Genomic DNA, 21,904 nt, shown 5'->3' on the forward strand with positions numbered 1-21,904 from the left:
AGCAAGGGTCATGGTGTTGAAAACTCACATGGTGACAGAAAACATTAAAGAAACTGACAAAGAAAACACTTACCTATAAAACAAAATTACTTTAGGTTGACCTCACATGTGTACGTCATGCACAGGTGCGCACTCACGCACACACACACGCACACGCACACGCACACGCACACACACAGACTCTTCATCACCCTATCCTTCAGTATCCAATAAAGGGCAGTCACTGCAAAGAGGGCAAAGAGCTGAGGATAGTCACGTGCACACTCTTGATGCTGGAGCTCACATTAACTGAAAAACTTCAACAAGATATTGTTCCTGCACAGCAAGGACTCTGCATTCTACCTCAGTGTTCAGTGAACGAGCTACTAATACCTCAAGAGGTATTAGTGCACTTCTAATAATCCAAACTTCTTCAGGCTTCAAAAGCCGTTGGACTTTAAACTGATTAAGAATGTTGACACACTGCAGCAAGACGTCATTTTTCTTTTTTTTGATTTTGTGGCTATTTTAAGGACCTCTTTCTGGAACACTTTGCCAGGATTTTATTTAAATTGAAGGTATTGTGTTACTTTTAAGGTGCTACACTTTGTGAGCCCCCATTCTTATTTTATTTTGTAGATCTTTATGTAACGCGAGAAGATTAAATTCAGCAAGTAAGTCTATCAATTGGTATTATTACATAACACCTTTAATATACTCTGGTTAGTTCTCACAACTGGTGTTTTCTTCAATATTTTTCACAGGGGCTAGAACATTATTTTTTGCACATCCAAGTGTTCTAAAGGAACATACCAACAACAGGATCTAGCACCGTTAACATCAAGTCATCTTGCGGAGTTGTGCTTGTACAAAACTATGGCTTTTGGGGATCTCCTAGAGCAGGTGGGGAGCACAGGACGCTTCCAGATCCTGCATGTGACGCTTCTCTGCATGCCTGTCCTGTTGATGGCCAGTCACAACCTGCTACAGAACTTTGTGGCTGCGGTGCCTCCTCACTACTGCAACGCACACACAAACCTGTCTCAGTCCCAGCTGAGCCCAGAGGAAACGCTGCTGATCACAGTGCCGCAAGACCAGATAGGGAAGCCCCAGAGGTGCCAGCGTTACGTTACTCCACAGTGGCATCTCCTGAACGGGAGCTCCGGCTCAGGGGAGGACGGAGACACTAAGGAAGGTTTGGATGTTGATCTGCAGGGATGCACAGACGGATGGTCCTATAACATGACTGATATGAGCTCAACGATCATATCTGATGTACAGTAGGAATACATTTTTTTGTTGTTGCTTTTAACGTGTATATGTCTTTTTGTCACGTGTGTTAAATTGCGTTCCATTTTTCGTCAGTGGCATTTGGTGTGTGATCTGCGCTCTTTAAAGCAAATGGGACAAACAGTCTACATGGGAGGTGTGCTTGTGGGAGCTGTTGTCTTTGGAGGTCTTTCAGACAGGTAACATTAATCTTATCCCTACTTTATTGTGTGGTTTTGTTACTAATAAGGAAGTTATCTGGCACAGTCAACCATGCATGTAACTTTTAAATATGAGTGAATATCACATAGGACAACTTGACTCTTCTGCATGCAGTTTTGCTAAAAAAATAGCAACAAATTCAAGTCATATAATTTGATATAGTCTGACCAAATACATCTGGCTCCTAGATATGGTCGACGCATCCTCCTGCTCATTTCTAACCTGCTCATGGCAGTGTCGGGAACATGTGTTGCTTTTTCAAACTCCTTCACCCTCTACTGTGTGTTCCGCTTTGGCTGTGGCATGGCTCTGTCCGGCCTGGGACTCAACACCTTCTCGCTCAGTAAGATATTTAGCTGAATAGAGTACAATTAGTGTAGATTGACTTAACTGGATAGAGTCAACATGCATGCTGATGATAGAGTACTAATTGGACCAAAATATCTCTTGTTCTGTGATTCTTCAATTTTAAGTTGTGGAGTGGATCCCCACTCGTGTGCGAACTGTGGTGGGGACAATAACAGGTTACAGTTACACAGTGGGACAGTTGATCCTGGCAGTCATAGCCTACTTCATCCGGGACTGGAGGTGGTTAACTCTGGCTGTGTCCTTGCCCTTCTATCTCTTCTTCCTCATCTCATGGTGAGATGCCGAGTATTGAACTGCAAAAAAAAGTTTGAGTTGCAACCAGAATGAGTGATTCATGTTTAAAATTGCAAAGATTTAGTGATAAGTTAAGATAAAGTTATTGTACTATTAACAAATAAACTAGACAAATATCTCACACAGGTGGTTTCATGAATCTTCAAGATGGTTAGTTATGAGTAATAAGCCCGAACAAGCCATCAAGAACCTTAAAAGAGTGGCCAATTTTAACGGACGGCGTGAAGAGGGAGACAAAATCGACATTAAAGTAAGGGAACTTTGTGTGTTTGTGTTATTTCATCATCTATCTGTGTTTATCATTGTGTATAAAATACTTTTGAAACTGAGAGAACTCTCTCTTTTTGCATACTAGATGCTGCGAGAGTCCATGACGAAAGAGATGTCCTGTTCGCAGGGCTCCTACTCTGTCCTGGATCTGTTCCGCACACCCACAATGAGGACAATGACAATCTGCCTGAGTGCTGTCTGGTACATGTCCTGCACTGCAAACTCAGGGGCAGTTTTTAAGCACCTTCTATGAAATTGAAATGACATTGTGCATGTTTTTGTATACACTAACGTAGGTTTTCAACAAGCTTTGCCTACTATGGTCTTGCTATGGATCTGCAAAAGTTTGGGGTGGACATCTACTTAATCCAAGTGATCTTCGGAGCTGTTGACATCCCTGCTAAAGTCGTCATAACTGTGTCTATGAGTTTTATTGGACGACGTCCATCACAATGTGGTGGTCTGATCCTCGCTGGAGTCACTATTTTGATCAACCTGCTAGTACCTTATGGTATGTTTAAACCATGTTCCACATCCATGGTTTAAACACATGCATCCAAACTGTATATTTTATTACAGAAACAACTGATCTGATGAATGCTCCACTCCTGTGCAGATAAAACGACTGCACGGACGTGTCTGGCTGTACTGGGTAAAGGTTGCCTTGCTGCCTCCTTCAACTGCTGCTACCTTTACTCTGGAGAACTGTACCCAACCATCATTCGGTAAGCCTAATTTGGCAACAAATAAATGTCAATTAGTTAGTTTTTTGAGGTAAATTTACCTTATCTTTTGTATTAATGAATTTAGTTCAGTTTATTTTGTTTATTGAAGAAATCCGATCTCTATTTATGAATGAGCCAGATGTTTCTCTACTGGACTGACTCAATTGCTTTTCGCTGAAAAATTTGAAAAGTGGACATTGCTTTAGAAGTCTGCAGGCTACTCCAGTTTTATTCAGAAGATATAACTGATTTAACAAATAGGCTGCAACAAATACATACACACATGCGGTTAAGTTGGGACTACTTTGCATTGAGACAGAAATAACTTCACTACCAATACCAAAATACAAGTTTACTGCAATCTACAGCAAATGGGGAGTTGGCTGTGCATTTTGAGGGGATACATTTTCATGGATTTATTGGGACAATATTATCAGCAGCAGGGGATCATGTTTGGGCAAACTGTGTTCTGTCCATTTTCTGATCAATTTAACTTTCACCCTTAGGTGTTTTGCAGCACAAACTATATGTTCTATTAACCTTTATGGCCTTTATTTGCTGTCTTCTCTTGTTGACAAAATGATCATACCATAACCTTAGGCATGTAAATCACGAAAATCGTAGAAGGCATATTTTAAAAAGAAAAAGTGACACCAACTTACAAACAAATTTACAAAACACATTCACGCATCTTTTCCTGTCAAATGTTCCATAAATCAAGAAAATGTGAGATGTGACGCCAACAAGCAAACCGTGTTAAAGCATCTTTTCCAGGTCAGTTATAGTAACTTAAAACCCCCTGTCCCCATGATATGTTCTTTATATATTGAACTATAACTGCACATCAACGTCATCTGTGAAATATAAACTTGAACATTTACCTAACTAAGTTAAATTCAATGTCCATTTTCTAACATTTTATGCAAGGCAGTGATACTGTACTGTATCTCCTGTACACTTTCAGCTGTTTTTTCTAGTATTGCCCTTTAAAAACAAATTAAAGAGGGCCTCCAAACCCATTTTTAAGATGTTTCCCAAATTAGTAAAATAAAAACAGTACGCATATGCATTGCTACTTTATTACCAGCAATCACTGGTTTAAAGGAAGAGTGTAGTTATGGCTGTTTATTCTCTCTTTCTCTCTCAGTCAGAATGGCATGGGCTGGGTATCCATGATGGCTCGTATAGGAGCCATGGTAGCCCCTATGGTGCTTCTCACGGGCGAATACATTCCTTGGCTTCCAGGTTTAATCTACGGAGGAGCTCCAATTCTCAGTGGAGTGGCTGCAATATTTCTTCCAGAAACACTTGGCTCACCCCTTCCTGACACAATAGAAGACGTGGAGGACAGGTAAGATCAAGCTCCAGCAGTATATCCCTGCATGTCCCAAAATAAAAAACATGCATTTTAGTAACGGGAGGGCTCTAGGTCAGACCTTTACAGTAGGTCTATCATTATGGTTTACTCAACAACAACAGAGAGAGACAGTTGAAGAGAGACAGAGGGAGAGAGAGAGAGAGAGAGAGAGAGAGAGAGAGAGAGAGAGAGAGAGAATGAGAAACAGATTTACCTACATTTGCATTTTCGATTGTAATCACAGGGGATCTGGGAGAAACTCCAAAATGCCACCAAAGGAAGCAATTATCCTGCAAGACACCCAGGCCAATCTCCTAAAGCAGGCTGCATGAAGGCATCTGTATTGAACTCCTAATGTTTTTGCTGACATGTTAACGAAAGTAGAATGGTTACTGCTGTTTATTTGTTTGGTTGCCATATAAAGTTTATTGTGTCGTATGATTGCTGGACTACTTTTAAAAAATATATATATATCATTACTTTATATACAATCCTGTATTTGTAAACAAAAATGTATTTTCTTCCCAATCAACACCTATGCATTTATGTCTTTTATGTGTGTGATTTTTCTTACTTACGGTCTGTTGAACCCAATTACTCAGCATTATTTCACATCAAGGTCCTATTTAAAATTGTCTGAGTCACTGTCAGCTAAATTTACTCAAACAAGTCAGATGAAGAAGAAAGAAATGAATGACTTAAATTTAAGTACAGTAAAACCAGTGCCACCCAATGGGAGACAGAAATACAACAGCAACAGCTGAAAAAAGGGTAATTGATTCTGAGAAATCAATCAATGAGTAAACCTACCTGATGTTACATCATTTTCCCCCAAAGAAAGCATGTAGAGGATAAAGTATTACTATCACACATACACCATTAGTACTAGGAGTACTAGTACCTTTTACTTTTTAACTTTATATTCTCCATAACAACCTCTGGTGTCACATAAATAAACGAAAAACATATTTAAAATTGGGAAAACAAAAAAAAAACATTTTCTCCAGTTTGTGACTTTTAAACTGGAGGAAGTTTAATAAACTATTAGCTAAATATTTATATGGACATTCACTTTGAATGCTTTGAATCAATAAACAAATAAAAGAAACTTAACATTCAACAATAATATAATATTTCCATATTTTTGCTACGATGGATGCCTGAATCTCAAACTGCATTGAGAAGTAAAGTAAATGTTCAGCGCTGCAATTCAGTTGCACTGCCAACTCATTCCCATAAACACCACTGTTGTGTCTATAAAGTGTGTTTCTATTAAATGGGGAAATATTACTATACACAATACAGGATACCACCATTGACATATATAAAAGGATACCACCATAGACTGATACAGTCTATGGATACCACTCATGTCTTACAAAGGGGAACTCTTCTGGTGTGTGACTTATGAATCTTGCTGTTGTGCCACCATCTAGTGGTGTATCTATGCTAATGCGGAAGCTAAACTAAACAATCATTGGTGCGTCTGATCAACTCAGAAACTATAAGCTAAAATGTAACATTAAATCTTGACCCGTATAAAATATGCATGCACACATCCATTAAGATTATTGACCTGTAATTTCTCACATCATTAAGATTCTTGTTCCTAAAGGTTTCAGTGTTAAAAGTATTATTTTTTTTTTTTTTTAATTGGGGGGATTGGTCCATTTAAAAAAATAAAAAGGTAGGCCTATATAATGTAACAATGCTCATCTCTCAAGCAGGATGTGTGTCTTGTGTGTCTGACACTTATTACGACTTCAGAGAGCACAACTACCATGTGAAACAGTCTCCTTAGGGACTGTTCGTTATTTATTTAAAAGGGGCCACCGGAGGAGTTTTGGGAGCTTTGGTAAGAAAAGACTTGACTCTCCCTTCGCCGACGATCCATTTTGTATGACCCTCCAAAATAATTAGGAAAAGAGGCATGACCCTTGCCAACATTTCATTGATGCCTTTTATACTAGTTTGCGCTTTGTAAAGACGTACAGCTGCCAATTTGTTTTTTACAGTTATGAGACATGCGGCTTAATCTCTGCTTTATCATCTGACGCATCCCACTCCTCTGTTTTTGGTGTGGTGGCCATTTCAGTAGATTTACTCACTAACGTTGTTGGGGAAACACAATAAGCATGGAAACTAAATGCACACTGGACTGCATTACTGCATTACTTCAAATACTAAGTTACTCCTCTAGTAAACTAGTATTCACATGAAAAAAAAACAATAAAACATGGAGACCATTCAACAAGCACACATGGGTAGCTAATAATCAATCGCCAATTGCGGCACGGCTGTCCTGGAACGCAATAGACAGACGGTGGCGGAATAATTCAACTAAAATGTAAAAGTGAACAATCAGTGTTCGACCTACAGTCTGTTGAGATGCCTCTCCAAACGCAGCGCAATCACACCATAAAACATTAAGACACGTTAATAAAAAAGATCCGTATTTTGCAGTAATCCAATGACACGAAAAAAAGTAATCCACAGCGATCAGTAGATCCACAAAAAATGTCACGGTGTCCAACAGGTGAACGAGGCCTCTCCACTTCGCCGTTTAAACAAAGTGGAATAAACGTATAAAAGTCCAAATATACACAAAACGCGCAATCAAGCTGACATCAAATTTATATATATGGCATTTAGGAAACCTTTATGACACCGTTGGCATGGCAAGATGTCCAGTGCAACAGTAATTTTCGGTTTTTGCGTCCTGCTGCTCCCATCGTCAGTCAGGTAATATTTTTTTTACTAAAGCAGTATATGAAATCAGATGTATTACCTACCACCATTTAGTTGTTTTGTGTTATTTAAAATATTTATAAAATTTCTGGTAATACCAAATGTAATCATTTTTTAAACAATGCAATTACCCGTCTCAGCCACCAGGGGGGCAGTACGCCTCTTGCCCATAGACAGTATAGCTCTTGCCCCCAGCAAACTCCACGTATGCGGTCAGACCCATCTGCTAGGGTGCTGATGGGGGGCCGAGACTGAGAGCTAAATGGAAAAATATGCACCAAACAAGCCACTTTGAAATTTTGGTCTTTTCATGAATACAAAAGTTGGGTGACCCCCCCCCCCCTCCCAGAGTAAAAAATGTTGGGCGACCCTCCCCCCAGCAAAGAATAAAAAGACATGACCCTCCCCTATTTTCCTCCGGTGGTCCATTCCATAAATACCGAACGGTCCCTTATCACTATATTAAACATATATCAGATGTTATGTGTGTACTCCTGAGACACACAGCGTATCGTATGCCAGATGAGTCAAACCTTGAGATAAAAGAGCAATCAAAATGCAGAGCAAAGCTTTCTCCAGCAATATCTACATCATAAAACGATATGAATAAAGATTTATTTTCTCATATGAACAAGTAGATTTTTTTTAATTTTTATTTTACAGTATTTTACAATCTATGATAATCTCATATTTTTGTTACATGTACTCTGTAAACACAATAGGCTAAAGAAATACAAATTATTTAAGTGCATTGCATTGCATATGTCAACTTTTAGTCAGCATAACTGAGTCAGAACACCTACAACTGTTGTTGAATGCAAACTGTTTTGTAACTCGAAGTGACAGAGGATAAGTGTAGCTGCTCAGTGGCCAGCAGATCAGACTGTGGTTGTACTGGGCAGCTTCCAGGTATGAATGTGTAACTGTGTGAATGTGATCAGTGTGATCCTGCAAAAGAGAGGCTTCCTCTCAGTGAATCTTCCCTGAATAAATAAAGGTTAAAGGTCCCATGGCATGAAAATTTCACTTTATGAGGTTTTTTAACATTAATATGCATTCCCCCAGCCTGCCTATGGTCCCCAATTGGCTTAAAATGGTGATAGGTGTAAACGAGCCCTGAGTATCCTACTCTGCCTTTGAGAAAATGAAAGCTCAGATGAGCCGTTCTGGAATCTTGCTCCTTATGAGGTCATAACAAGCAAGGTTACCTCCCCTTTCTCTGCTTTGCCCGCCCAGAGAATTTGGCCAACCCATGGGAGAGAGACATCATGGCTTTCAAACGAGAAAAGTGGCAGTTGGTCAAGGCCACACCCCCACCCTCCACCTTGCCCCCCCTCTCTCCTCCTCAATAGCTAGAGACACAAAAATGGCACATCCTAAGGAAAGCTCATTGTGGGACTGGCTCTAGTGGCTGTAATTCTGCACCAAGGCTGAATTTCGGGAAAGAGACTTCAGATATAGTATTAGGGGACCACTAAGGTCTATATAAAAGCATCCAAAGAGCATCATGTCATGGGACCTTTAAAAAAAAAAAAAGCAAGGGTCATGGTGTTTAAAACACACATGGGGACAGAAAACAGAGACTCTCTATCACCCTATCCTTCAGTAACCAATAAAGTGCAGTCTCAGTGCAAAGAGGGCAAAGAGCTGATGTGCACACTTCTGGTGCTGGGGCTCACATTAACTAATATACTTCTACAATTTTTTTTTTTTTGCACAGCAAGGACTCGGCATTCTACCTCAGTGTTCTGTGAACAAGCTACTAATGCCTTAAGAGGTTACAATGCACTTCTAATGATCAAAATTTCTGAAAAGCCATTGGACTTTAAACGCTAATTACTCATGTTGACACACTACAGCAAAACAACTTTTTTTTTTCTTTGAATTTTTGGCTCTCAAAATAAAGGACCTCTTTCTGGAACACTGGTCAATCATAACTCACTGTACAACCTCTTCAAAAAATCTAGCATTAAAGTAACCAGAAGCTAATAAACAAATTATGTCAGCTACAGTGATACTCTTTTCATAGAAAGGGGAATTATGATGTGTAGGTAGGGCTGGGCATCATATCAATATTATATTGATATAGATATATGAGGCTAGATATCACCTTAAATTTGGGATGTCGTAATATTGTAATATGACAATATGACAATATGACAATATGAAGTGTTGTCTTTTCCTGGTTTACAGGCTGCATTACAGTATAATGAACTTACCCAACTGTTCTAGCTGTTCCTTTATTTGCATTTAACCACCATCATTATATCCACATTATTGGTGAATATTTATCAAAAAGCTCATTGTGTATTTTGTGAAAGCACCAATTTTCAACCCTACAATATCGTCGCAATATCCATATCAAGGTATTTGGTCAAAAACATTGTGATATTTGATTTTCTACCAGCTCTTGTCATTATCCTAGTGTTTCTCTCTTAACTTTGTCAGCTGTTGATGCGGCTTTGACTTCATGAATGTTATGGGAGACCGAATGACATGTTAATGTTTTAAGGAAAGAGTTATTGGTACAGACTTCCTAAGTACTAGGAGTACTCATAGGTTTTACTTAAGAACTTTATGTCTGCATAATAACCACTGGTGTCCCATAAATAAGGTAAAAATGTCACCCACTCTTTAAATATTATACTTTTCAGTCTCACAGACTAAATAAAGCCTGCATGACTTGTAATGGCAAACCGAATCATGGGTATCCATATGTTATCAATGAAGAGGCTACATGTGGGCAAAATTCAATGAATGGGAAGTTTTTTTCCACTTCTAAAAGACACAGTAAAGTGTAATTGACGGAGAGAGTTTCTGTTTTCAATGTTATTCCTCCTATGATAAGGGCTAAGAGCAAGATTGCATTGTGTCAGACTTTGTGAACTCATTTTACAATTCATATATGTAATGGTTAATGTATTATTTAATACGATGACATTGAATTGCTATACTGCAATGTCACAGTCTTGAAATGGTGAACTGTATATGGAAGGATTTTGCCAGCATTGATATTCCATTGTTTTGCTAAGATGCTTGGATATCAAACAACATTCAGAAGTAAAGTAAATGTTCAGTGAGCAATGCAGTGCCGTTGCACTTCCAACTCATTCCCATTAACACTGCTGTTATAGCTATACAATGTGTTTCTATTAAATGAGGAAATATTACTGTACACAATACAGGATACCACTCATGTCTTACAAAGGGGAACTCTTTTGGTGTGTCTTATGAATCTTGCTGTTGTGTATCTATGCTAATGCAGAAGCTAAATCTAAAGCTAAATCTGAAGCTAAATCATTGGTGTATCGATATCTGATCAACTCAAAAACTATAAGCTAAAATGTAACATTAATCATGACCTGTATAATAATATTATTATATAAATTATATTTATTAATTATAATAATATAGTATAATAAATGCATGCACACATTGATTAAGATAATTGTTCTTAAAGCTTTCAGTGTTTTTTTAAATTTTTTATTTGAGGATAGGTCCATACTTTTTTTTAAGTTATATAATGTACCAATGATCATCTCTCAAGCAGGATGTGTGCCTTGCGTGTCTGGCACTTACTGTATGAGCTACGACTTCAGAGAGCACAACTACCATGTGAAACAGTCTCCATATGATCTAACCCCCCCAATCACTATATTAAACATATATCAGATGTTATGTGTGTACTCCTGAGACACACCATGTATCGTATGCCAGATGAGTCAAACCTTAACATAAAAGATCAACCAAAATGTTCTCTCCAGAAATAACTACATCATAAAATGATATGAATAAAGATTTATTTTCTCATGTGAACAGGTGGATTCATTTTTCATTTCATTTTACAGTCTATGACAATCTCCCATTTTTTTCTTTTTTTTCCCTAGCATATTTCAGGAATGACATGGGGGAAAGGTTATTTTTTAATGCTGAATGTTAAATGAAATACACTTTCACTGACTGGAAAAGAATTTTCTGCTGCTTTTTTACCATGCACCCATCCCACCCAACCGTGACCACAACGACATGCAGAGGAGTAATTTCACCCTAGGGTCCTTTGCACCATGACCTCGAGCCAAACAGTCCCCCAGAAACTTTTTTCACCTGGGTCGAACATTGGGAGTGTTAGCGTAGAGTAGCGTTATCAGCTGAATAGCTTAGCGCAGGGGCTAATGGACCCACGTTGGTATCTCGTAAGTTACCCCACTAATAATGCCCAAAATTATACTAAACGTCTACAGTAGTACAAATAGGTTATGCACTCATAAAACGATGGATTGGAAAGTTTGTAAGTACACCAGAAGTTTATGAACACTTGCCTGCTCTCTTCTGCTAGCTGCTGCTTCTGCTACCTGCAATTAGACGAGTGCTTAGGGCCGTCTACAAATTACAACACCAAAAAGAGATACAACAAAAATATTTATTAATTCAATGATTAAATAAGGTAATGTCTCCAAACGTACCTCAATTATTACTTGTCTCCTGCTAGTTATACTACAGCACTTACTTTAAAAAAAAAGTTAAATAAAAAAATAATTTTGTTGCATCTCTTTTCGGTGTTGTAATTTGTAGACGGCCCTAAGCACTCGTCTTACAACAGCAACAACAGCAGAGAGCAGAAGCCAGCAGGCAAGTGTTATTTACATAAACTTCTGGTGTACTTACAAACTTTCCAATCCATCGTTTTATGAGTGCATAACCTATTTGTACTACTGTAGACGTTTAGTATAATTTTGGGCATTATTAGTGGGGTAACTTACGAGATACAAACGTGGGTCCATTAGCCCATCGCTAACTATTCACTATAATGTTCGACCCAGTTGAGAAAAGCTTCTGGAAGTCTTGGCTTCGAAGTGTATAACAAGACCCTGAGAAAAGCGGGGGTTTGGGGGTGGAAAAAAAAAAAAGAGGTGAAATACTCGAACCATCACTTTAAACATTTCAAGCAAGGGTGGGATCAGGTGAGGGGGTGGGGGAGGGCGGGTCATAAAATTAAACAGAAGAGACTGGCAGGACATGCCTGGTAGCATCTCAATTGGGTGAGAGGACTGGCAAAGTGAAGGGAGTCTCACATTTAAACAAGAGGAGCACTTTCTTCTTTTGCATTTTTCAGACATACAAAATTAGACCCAGATGTGAGAAACTCAGTGAAATATCTGCAAGTGAGCTGTGACAACCAAAGACTTTCTCTACAACAATACCACTGTGCATTTACCATATAGCAGTTAGAATTTTATACAGTAATGAGTGTTATACATTTAGAAGATACATTGGGTATCGATGAAGGGGCAAGTGAGTTCATCTGACAGGACTGTGGGGGTACCTCAGACCACAAAGGTTGGGAACCACTGAAATGATTTGTAACATTTAATTTGTAATGTGAAGTTAGTTACACATTTCTTTAAATATGAAATTTAAAATATTTCTTGCTGACTGCTTCTTCAGCCACAAAGTTACATGAGTGCAGTAACTCTCATATTTTACAGGAGGTCCTCCCTAAGTCTTCCTCTTTGCTTACACAGCTATGAGTCGTGCACAACTCTGTAGTCCAGCCAGTTTAACAGAAGAGACTGACTGAGTGAAGCAATGCAATCCCAATGGCGTCAATTCAGTCACATCAAACCAGTCTGATTTCTGTCCACTTGTTGTTCATAACGTGCCCGAGCAGATTTCTTAACACTCACTGTGACTTACTACAGTACATGAAAGAACACCTGATCCCATTGCAACATGTATTTTGCATGTACTGTACTCAATGTTCTCTTGTTGTTGGTTACTCATTCAATCCCAGAATATACAATTATGGTCCTTGAAACTTGAAACATCGAAACGTATCTGGTTTAACTCTCTGAATCCTGATTTAACATTTGTTTGTTTTTACCCCTAACCCTCTGCTTTATTTTTTTTTGTAGTCCAAATTTCACAAAAAGTCTAGACCCCCAGGACGTCTGTATGCAACTTTGTGTGTATCTTTTCTCTTATCTTTAAAAAAAATGTTTCATACATATTCAATTCAATTTCAATTCAATTTATCTCGAGTTATCTCGAAACACTTTACAGATAGAGTAGGTCTAGACCACACTCTATAATTTACAAAGCCCCAACAATTCTAATAATTCCAATAATTCCCCCAAGAGCAAGCAGTGCGACAGTGGCGAGGAAAGACTCCCTATTAGGAAGAAACCTCGGACAGACCCAGGCTCTTGGTAGGCGGTGTCTGACGGTGCCGGTTGGGGATGTGATGAACAGTGGCAATAATAGTCACATTAAAGATAATGGAACAGTGACTTCAAATGGTAGTCGTAGTAGTTCATGTCATATCAGGGAGCTGCAGGGCATTACAGGATGTAGCGTGGCACAGCAGAGCATGGATGGACGTAGCAGGAAGTAGCAGGGTTCAGCAGGACGCAGCATGACATTGCAGGGCACCGCAGAGCTTAGCAGGGAATGCAGCAGGTTGACAGCTGCAACCAAGATCTTGGTGCCAACGTACTACAAGGAAATATGCTGGGTGAAAAAAAACATAAGGACTCCGGGGAGTAAACTCCTCAGAGCTAGGTTAGTAACAAGCATTTCTGGGACGGGATGCACACAAATGGAAAGGGAGAGGAGAGAGCAGCTCAGTGTGTCAAAGGAAGGAAGGAAGTCCCCCGGCAGTCTAGAACTATAACAGCGTAACTAAGAGAGACAGGTTAAGGAGAGGTGCCTGTTCGGGCTTAGAACTCTCCCCTGCCGGATCGGGCTGTACTGGCCTGCCTCCCTCTACTTATATTATTAATCTGACGACTATGAAGAGAAGCAGGTGGCCGGGCTAGGCGGACGCTGCAACTCTAGGAGGAGAAGGATTTTAAATTCAATCCTGAATTTTACAGGAAGCCAATGCAGAGAAGCTAATACAGGTGAAATATGATCTCTTTTCTTAGTTCTTGTCAGAACAAGCGCTGCAGCATTCTGGATCAGCTGGAGAGTCTTAAGGGACTTATTTGAGCAACCTGACAGTAGGGAATTACAATAGTCCAGCCTGGAAGTAACAAATACATGGACTAGTTTTTCAGCATTGTTTTGAGACAGGATATTCCTAATTTTGTCAATGTTATGAAGATGAAAAAAGACTGTTCTTGAGGTTTGTTTTAGATGGGCGATAAAGGATATATCCTAATACAAAATAACTCCTAGATAGCTGACAGTAGTGCTGGAGGCCAGGGCAATACCATCCAGAGTAGCTATATCTTTAGATAATGAGGTTCGGAGGTGTTTAGGGCCCAGCACAATAACTTCAGTTTTGTCAGAGTTTAACATCGGAAAATTGTAGGTCATCCAGGATTTTATATCTTTAATGCATGCTTGAAGTTTAACTAACTGACTGGTTTTGTCTGATTTGATTGACAAGTATAATTGTGTGTCATCCGCATAACAGTGAAAGTTAATTGAGTGTTTCCTAATAATATTACCAAGAGGAAGCATATATAAGAAGAATAGAATTGGTCCAAGCACTGAGCCTTGTGGAACGCCATGGCTAACTTTAGCGTAATTGGAGGATTTATCATTAACATTAACAAATTGAGATTGCTCAGAGAAATAGGACTTAAACCAGCTTAGTGAGATTCCTTTAATGCCAACTAAGTATTCCAATCTCTGTAACAGGATTGTATGGTCAATAGCATCAAATGCAGCACTAAGATCTGGGTAAAACAAGTATGGAGACAAGTCCTTTGTCTGCAGCAGTTAGAAGGTCGTTAGTAATTTTCACCAGTGCCGTCTCTGTGCTATGATGCTTTCTAAATCCTGATTAAAGGTCCTCAAATAAACTACTTCTCTTGGAGAGAAAGGGAATGTTAGATAGGTCTATAGTTTGCTAAGACCTCAGGATCGAGGGTGGTTTTTTTCAGATTTGGTTTTATCACAGCTACGTTAAATTATGGTACATAACCTGTTAATAAAGACATATTGATCATATCTAGTAATTAAGTGTTAACCACGGGTAAAGCTTCTTTGAGTAGCCTCGTTGGGATGGGGTCTAAGAGACAGGTAGATGGCTTAGCTGAAGATACCTTTAACGTTAATTGCTGAAGGTCTATAGGATAAAAGCAGTCTAAGTATATGTCAGGTCTAGTCGTTCTTTCTAGCAGTCCTGTGTTTAAAGATGAACCGTTAGAAGTTGAGGGCTAAAGTTGATGGATTTTATCTCTAATTGTTATAATTTTATCATTAAAGAAGCTCATGAAGTCGTAACTACTCAGAGCTTTAGAAATAGATGGCTCACTAGAGCTGTGACTCTCTGTCAGCCTGGCTACAGTGCTGAAAAGAAACCTTGGGTTGTTCTTATTTTCTTCTATTAATGATGAGTAATAGTCTGATCTGGCATTTCTGAGGGCTTTCCTATAGGTTTTGAGACTGGTGGAACGCTATTTACTTTCAAGGTTTTTCGAGATTTGCTTTAATTTGCGAGTTTGGGAGTTATATCAAGGTGCTAGTTTCCTTTTCTTCATCATCTTCTTTTTGAGGGGAGCAACAGAGTCTAAAGTCATCCGTAGGCAGGTCGTAGCACCGTCTACAAATGTATCAATTTGGGAGGGACTAAAGTTAACATAAAGGTCCTCTGTTATATTAAAGCATGACATTGATTTAAATGTTGGAATATCGTCCTTAAATTTAGCTATAGCACTGTCAAATAGGCATCTAGTGTAGAAGCTTTTATCTAATTTAGTATAGTCAGGTAGTAAAAATTCGAAAGTAATTAAAGAATGGTCTGATAATACCGGATTCTGCGGAAATATTATTAAATCCTCAATTTCAATACCATATGCCAGCACAAGGTCAAGGGTGTGGTTAAAACAGTGCGTCGCCTTATTCACCTCTGACTGAAACCGATTGAATCTAATAATGAGTTGAAAGCAGTACTAAGGCTATCATTGTCAACGTCCACATGGATATTAAAATCACCTACAATAAGTACTTTGTCTGATTTTAGGACTACACATGATAAAAACTATGAGAATTCAGATAAAAATTCAGAATACAGACCTGGAGCTCGGTAAATAACAACGAATATAATTGGCTGTAATGTTTTCCATTTTGGATGTTGAAGATTAAGAACAAGACTTTCAAACGAGTTATAATTTAGTTTAGGTTTAGGATTAATTAACAGGTTTGAATCAAAGATGGCTGCAACTCCCCCTCCTCGGCCTGAGCCTCTAGGAATTTGAGTATTAATATGACTGGGAGGAGTTGCTTCATTTAGACTAACATATTCTTCATGGCCCAGCCAGGTTTCAGTAAGACAGAATAAATCAATTTGATTATCTGATATCAAATTGTTTACCAATACTGCTTTAGAAGACTAAATATTTAATAGTCCACATCTAATTTTCCTATTTTGTTCTATCGTTGCAGTGGTTTTAATTCCAGTTAGGTTGTTAAGTATAGCACCTCTTTTGTTTACCTTTGATTTAACCGATCTGAGTCGGGGGAAAGACATCGTGGTTATGAGACTATGAGTGGGCGACTGCTCTAACGGAAGCACAGAGGAGCATGTAGTACTGCACCTCTGTTTACTAATATCAAACTTGGGTTGTCATGGTTTATGACCGATAATAGACTCGGTCAGATTTTTTGATATGAGAGCGGCTCCGTCCCAGGTGGGATGAATGCCGTCTCTCTCAATCCGACCAGACTTTCCCCAGAACGCCCCCCAGTTATTCACATAGCCCACATCATTAGCTGGGCACCATTCCGACAACCAGCGGTTGAAGGATGACATGCAGCTGTACATTTCATCATTGATCAGGTTTGGTAGGGGTCCAGAGAAAACTAATGAGTCCGACATTGTCTTTGCATATTCACAATATTTTGTCAAATAGCTGTACTTTTAGGGCTCAAACTACTAAACACCCTGAAGCAGGACTGATTTAAAACGACAAATCTTTTCCTGATCCCAGTCTGGCAGCTGAAAAAACGGAAAGTTTATTGATTTACTTTGGTGCACCTGGGGCTTCATTCAGCCTGACATCTCATGCTGATCATTACATAAACGCATACTCCTCAAAACTAATTATAAGGAAGCATAACCCAGACAGATATGTCTCAGTTTTTTTCTCAGATCTACTCTGCAAACACAATACAGAAATATAAATTATCGCAGTGCATTGCTGTAGTTGTTTTCTTTTTCTTGGTTCTGTTGCATAACTCTCAGTCAGCATGACTTAAATGAGTGAGAACACATACAACTGTTGTTGATGAATTGTCATCACATAGTCACTTATTGACTGCAATCTGTTTTGTAACACGAGGTGACAGAGGATGAGCAAGGGTCATGGTGTTGAAAACTCACATGGTGACAGAAAACATTAAAGAAACTGACAAAGAAAACACTTACCTATAAAACAAAATTACTTTAGGTTGACCTTACATGTGTACGTCATGCACAGGTGCGCACTCACGCACACACACACACGCACACGCACACACACAGACTCTTCATCACCCTATCCTTCAGTATCCAATAAAGGGCAGTCACTGCAAAGAGGGCAAAGAGCTGAGGATAGTCACGTGCACACTCTTGATGCTGGAGCTCACATTAACTGAAAAACTTCAATAAGATATTGTTTCTGCACAGCAAGGACTCTGCATTCTACCTCAGTGTTCAGTGAACGAGCTACTAATACCTCAAGAGGTTTTACCAATGTTGACACACTGCAGCAAGATGGCATTATTATTTATTTTTTTGATTTTGTGGCTATTTTAAGGACCTCTTTCTGGAACACTTTGCCAGGATTTTATTTAAATTGAAGGTATCATGTGTTATTTTTAAGGTGCTACACTTTGTGAGCCCCCATTCTTATTTTATTTTGTAGATATTTATGTAGCGCGAGAAGATTAAATTCAGCAAGTAAGTCTATCAATTGGTATTATTACATAACAAACACCTTTAATAAACTCTGTTAGTTCTCGCGGTGTTTTCTTCAATATTTTTCACAGGGGCTAGAACATTATTTTTTGCACATCCAAGTGTTCTAAAGGAACATACCAACAACAGGATCTAGCGCCGCTAACATCAAGTCATCTTGCGGAGTTGTGCTTGTACAAAACTATGGCTTTTGGGGATCTCCTAGAGCAGTTGGGGAGCACAGGACGCTTCCAGATCCTGCATGTGACGCTTCTCTGCATGCCTGTCCTGTAGATGGCCAGTCACAACCTGCTGCAGAACTTTGTGGCTGCGGTGCCTCCTCACTACTGCAACGCACACACAAACCTGTCTCAGTCCCAGCTGAGCCCAAATGCTGCTGATCACAGTGTCCCAAGACCAGATAGGGAAGCCCCAGAGGTGCCAGCGTTACGTTACTCCACAGTGGCATCTCCTGAACGGGAGCTCCGGCTCAGGGGAGGACAGAGACACTAAGGAAGGTTTGGATGTTGATCTGCAGGGATGCACAGACGGATGGTCCTATAACATGACTGATATGAGCTCAACGATCATATCTGATGTACAGTAGGAATAAAACATTTTTTGTTGCTTTTAACGTGTATATGTCTTTTTGTCACGTGTGTTAAATTGTGTTCCATTTTTCGTCAGTTGCATTTGGTGTGTGATCTGCGCTCTTTAAAGCAAATGGGACAAACAGTTTACATGGGAGGTGTGCTTGTGGGAGCTGTTGTCTTTGGAGGTCTTTCAGACAGGTAACATTAATCTTTCCCTACTTTATTGTGTGGTTTTGTTACTAATAAGGAAGTTATCTGGCACAGTCAACCATGCATGTAACTTTTAAATATGAGTACAATTAGTGTAGAATGACTTAACTGGATAGAGTCAACATGCATGCTGATGATAGAGTACTAATTGGACCAAAATATCTCTTGTTCTGTGATTCTTCAATTTTAAGTTGTGGAGTGGATCCCCACTCGTGTGCGAACTGTGGTGGGGACAATAACAGGTTACAGTTACACAGTGGGACAGTTGATCCTGGCAGTCATAGCCTACTTCATCCGGGACTGGAGGTGGTTAACTCTGGCTGTGTCCTTGCCCTTCTATCTCTTCTTCCTCATCTCATGGTGAGATGCCGAGTATTGAACTGCAAATATAAGTTTGGGTTACAACCAGAATTACTGATTCATGTTTAAAATTGCAAAGATTTAGTGATCAAAGATAAAGTTATTGTACTATTAACAAATAAACTAGACAAATATCTCACACAGGTGGTTTCATGAATCTTCAATATGGTTAGTTATGAGTAATAAGCCCGAACAAGCCATCAAGAACCTTAAAAGAGTGGCCAATTTTAACGGACGGCGTGAAGAGGGAGACAAAATCGACATTAAAGTAAGGGAACTTTGTGTGTTTGTGTTATTGCATCATCTATCTGTGTTTATCATTGTGTATAAAATACTTTTGAAACTGAGAGAACTCTCTCTTTTTGCATACTAGATGCTGCGAGAGTCCATGACGAAAGAGATGTCCTGTTCGCAGGGCTCCTACTCTGTCCTGGATCTGTTCCGCACACCCACAATGAGGACAATGACAATCTGCCTGAGTGCTGTCTGGTACATGTCCTGCACTGCAAACTCAGGGGCAGTTTTTAAGCACCTTCTATGAAATTGAAATGACATTGTGCATGTTTTTGTATACACTAACGTAGGTTTTCAACAAGCTTTGCCTACTATGGTCTTGCTATGGATCTGCAAAAGTTTGGGGTGGACATCTACTTAATCCAAGTGATCTTCGGAGCTGTTGACATCCCTGCTAAAGTCGTCATAACTGTGTCTATGAGTTTTATTGGACGACGTCCATCACAATGTGGTGGTCTGATCCTCGCTGGAGTCACTATTTTGATCAACCTGCTAGTACCTTATGGTATGTTTAAACCATGTTCCACATCCATGGTTTAAACACATGCATCCAAACTGTATATTTTATTACAGAAACAACAGAGTGATCTGATGAATGTTCCACTCCTGTGCAATTAGTTAGTTTTTTTGAGGTAAATTTACCTTATGTTATTACACTATTTTATCTTCTGTATTAATTAATTTATTTCAGTTTATTTTGTTTATTGAAGAAATCCGATCTCTTTTTATGAATTTCTCTACTGGACTGACTCAATTGCTTTTCGCTGAAAAATTTGAAAAGTGGACATTGCCTTAGAAGTCTGCAGGCTACTCCAGTTTTGTTCAGAAGATAGAATTGATTTAACAAATAGGCTGCAACAAATACATACACACATGGGGTTAAGTTGGGATTACTTTGCGTTGAGACAGAAATAACTTCACTACCAATACCAAAATACAAGTTTACTGCAATCTACAGCAAATGGGGGGCTGGCTGTGCATTTTGAGGGGATACATTTTCATGGATTTATTGGGACAATATTATCAGCAGCAGGGGATCATGGTTTGGCAAAACTGTGTTCTGTCCATTTTCTGATCAATTTAACTTTCACCCTTAGGTGTTTTGCAGCACAAACTATATGTTCTATTAACCTTTATGGCCTTTATTTGCTGTCTTCTCTCATTGACAAAATGATCATACCATAACCTTAGGCATGTAAATCACGAAATTCGTCGTCTTAGTAAACATTCGGCATCTTTAAAAAAAAAAAAGTGACACCAACTTACAAACAAATTTACAAAACACATTCACGCATCTTTTCCTGTCAAATGTTCCATAAATCAGTAAAATGTGATATGTAATATGTTCTTTATATATTGAACTATAACTGCACATCAACGTCATCTGTGAAATATAAACTTGAACATTTACCTAACTAAGTTAAATTCACTGTCCATTTTCTAACATTTTATGCAAGACAGTGATACTGTACTGTATCTCCTGTACACTTTCAGCTGTTTTTTTTTCTAGTATTGCCCTTTAAAAACAAATTAAAGAGGGCCTCCAAACCCATTTTTAAGATGTTTAACAGTCCGCATATGCATTGCTAGGAGTACTAGTAAATTTTACTTTTTAACTTTATATTCTCCATAACAACCTCTGGTGTCACATAAATAAACGAAAAACATATTTAAAATTGGGAAAACAAAAAATGTTTTTCCAGTTTGTGACTTTTAAACTGGAGGAAGTTTAATAAACTATTATCTAAATATTTGTATGGACATTCACTTTGAATGCTTTGAATCAATAAACAAATAAAAGAAACTTAACATTCAACAATAATATAATATTTCCATATTTTTGCTACGATGGATGCCTGAATCTCAAATTGCATTGAGAAGTAAAGTAAATGTTCAGCGCTGCAATTCAGTTGCACTGCCAACTCATTCCCATAAACACCACTGTTGTGTCTATAAAGTGTGTTTCTATTAAATGGGGAAATATTACTATACACAATACAGGATACCACCATTGACATATATAAAAGGATACCACCATAGACTGATACAGTCTATGGATACCACTCATGTCTTACAAAGGGGAACTCTTCTGGTGTGTGACTTATGAATCTTGCTGTTGTGCCACCATCTAGTGGTGTATCTATGCTAATGCGGAAGCTAAACTAAACAATCATTGGTGCGTCTGATCAACTCAGAAACTATAAGCTAAAATGTAACATTAAATCTTGACCCGTATAAAATATGCATGCAAACATCCATTAAGATTATTGACCTGTAATTTCTCACATCATTACGATTCTTGTTCCTAAAGGTTTCAGTGTTAAAAGTA

General features: G+C 38.8%; 1 protein-coding gene and 1 pseudogene across 5 annotated transcripts; both read left to right on the forward strand.

Annotated features, from left to right (window-relative positions):
• The first annotated feature begins 233 nt into the window (after positions 1-233).
• slc22a6l (solute carrier family 22 member 6, like) lies at positions 234-5,019 on the forward strand. Of its 5 annotated transcripts, none has more exons than XM_039778111.1 (11): positions 234-653; positions 744-1,254; positions 1,345-1,448; positions 1,659-1,813; positions 1,944-2,112; positions 2,260-2,383; positions 2,489-2,604; positions 2,700-2,914; positions 3,020-3,128; positions 4,374-4,479; positions 4,730-5,019. In XM_039778111.1, exons 2-10 carry the CDS (start codon positions 856-858, stop codon positions 4,453-4,455), a joined length of 1,473 nt encoding a protein of 490 aa, XP_039634045.1. In that variant the 5' UTR covers positions 234-653; positions 744-855; the 3' UTR covers positions 4,456-4,479; positions 4,730-5,019. The 5 variants fall into 5 exon arrangements, with proteins under 5 accessions (XP_039634045.1, XP_039634046.1, XP_039634047.1 ...); XM_039778112.1 differs by lacking the exon at positions 4,730-5,019 and adding an exon at positions 3,850-3,902 and having other exon boundaries at positions 4,276-4,413; XM_039778109.1 differs by having other exon boundaries at positions 235-653; positions 4,276-4,479.
• Positions 5,020-17,777: 12,758 nt separating this feature from the next.
• LOC120544407 lies at positions 17,778-20,079 on the forward strand (annotated as a pseudogene).
• The last annotated feature ends 1,825 nt before the right edge of the window (positions 20,080-21,904 follow it).

The sequence above is a fragment of the Perca fluviatilis genome, chromosome 16 (genome assembly GCF_010015445.1).
Source record: "Perca fluviatilis chromosome 16, GENO_Pfluv_1.0, whole genome shotgun sequence".
In the NCBI taxonomy this organism is placed as follows: Eukaryota; Metazoa; Chordata; class Actinopteri; order Perciformes; family Percidae; genus Perca; species Perca fluviatilis.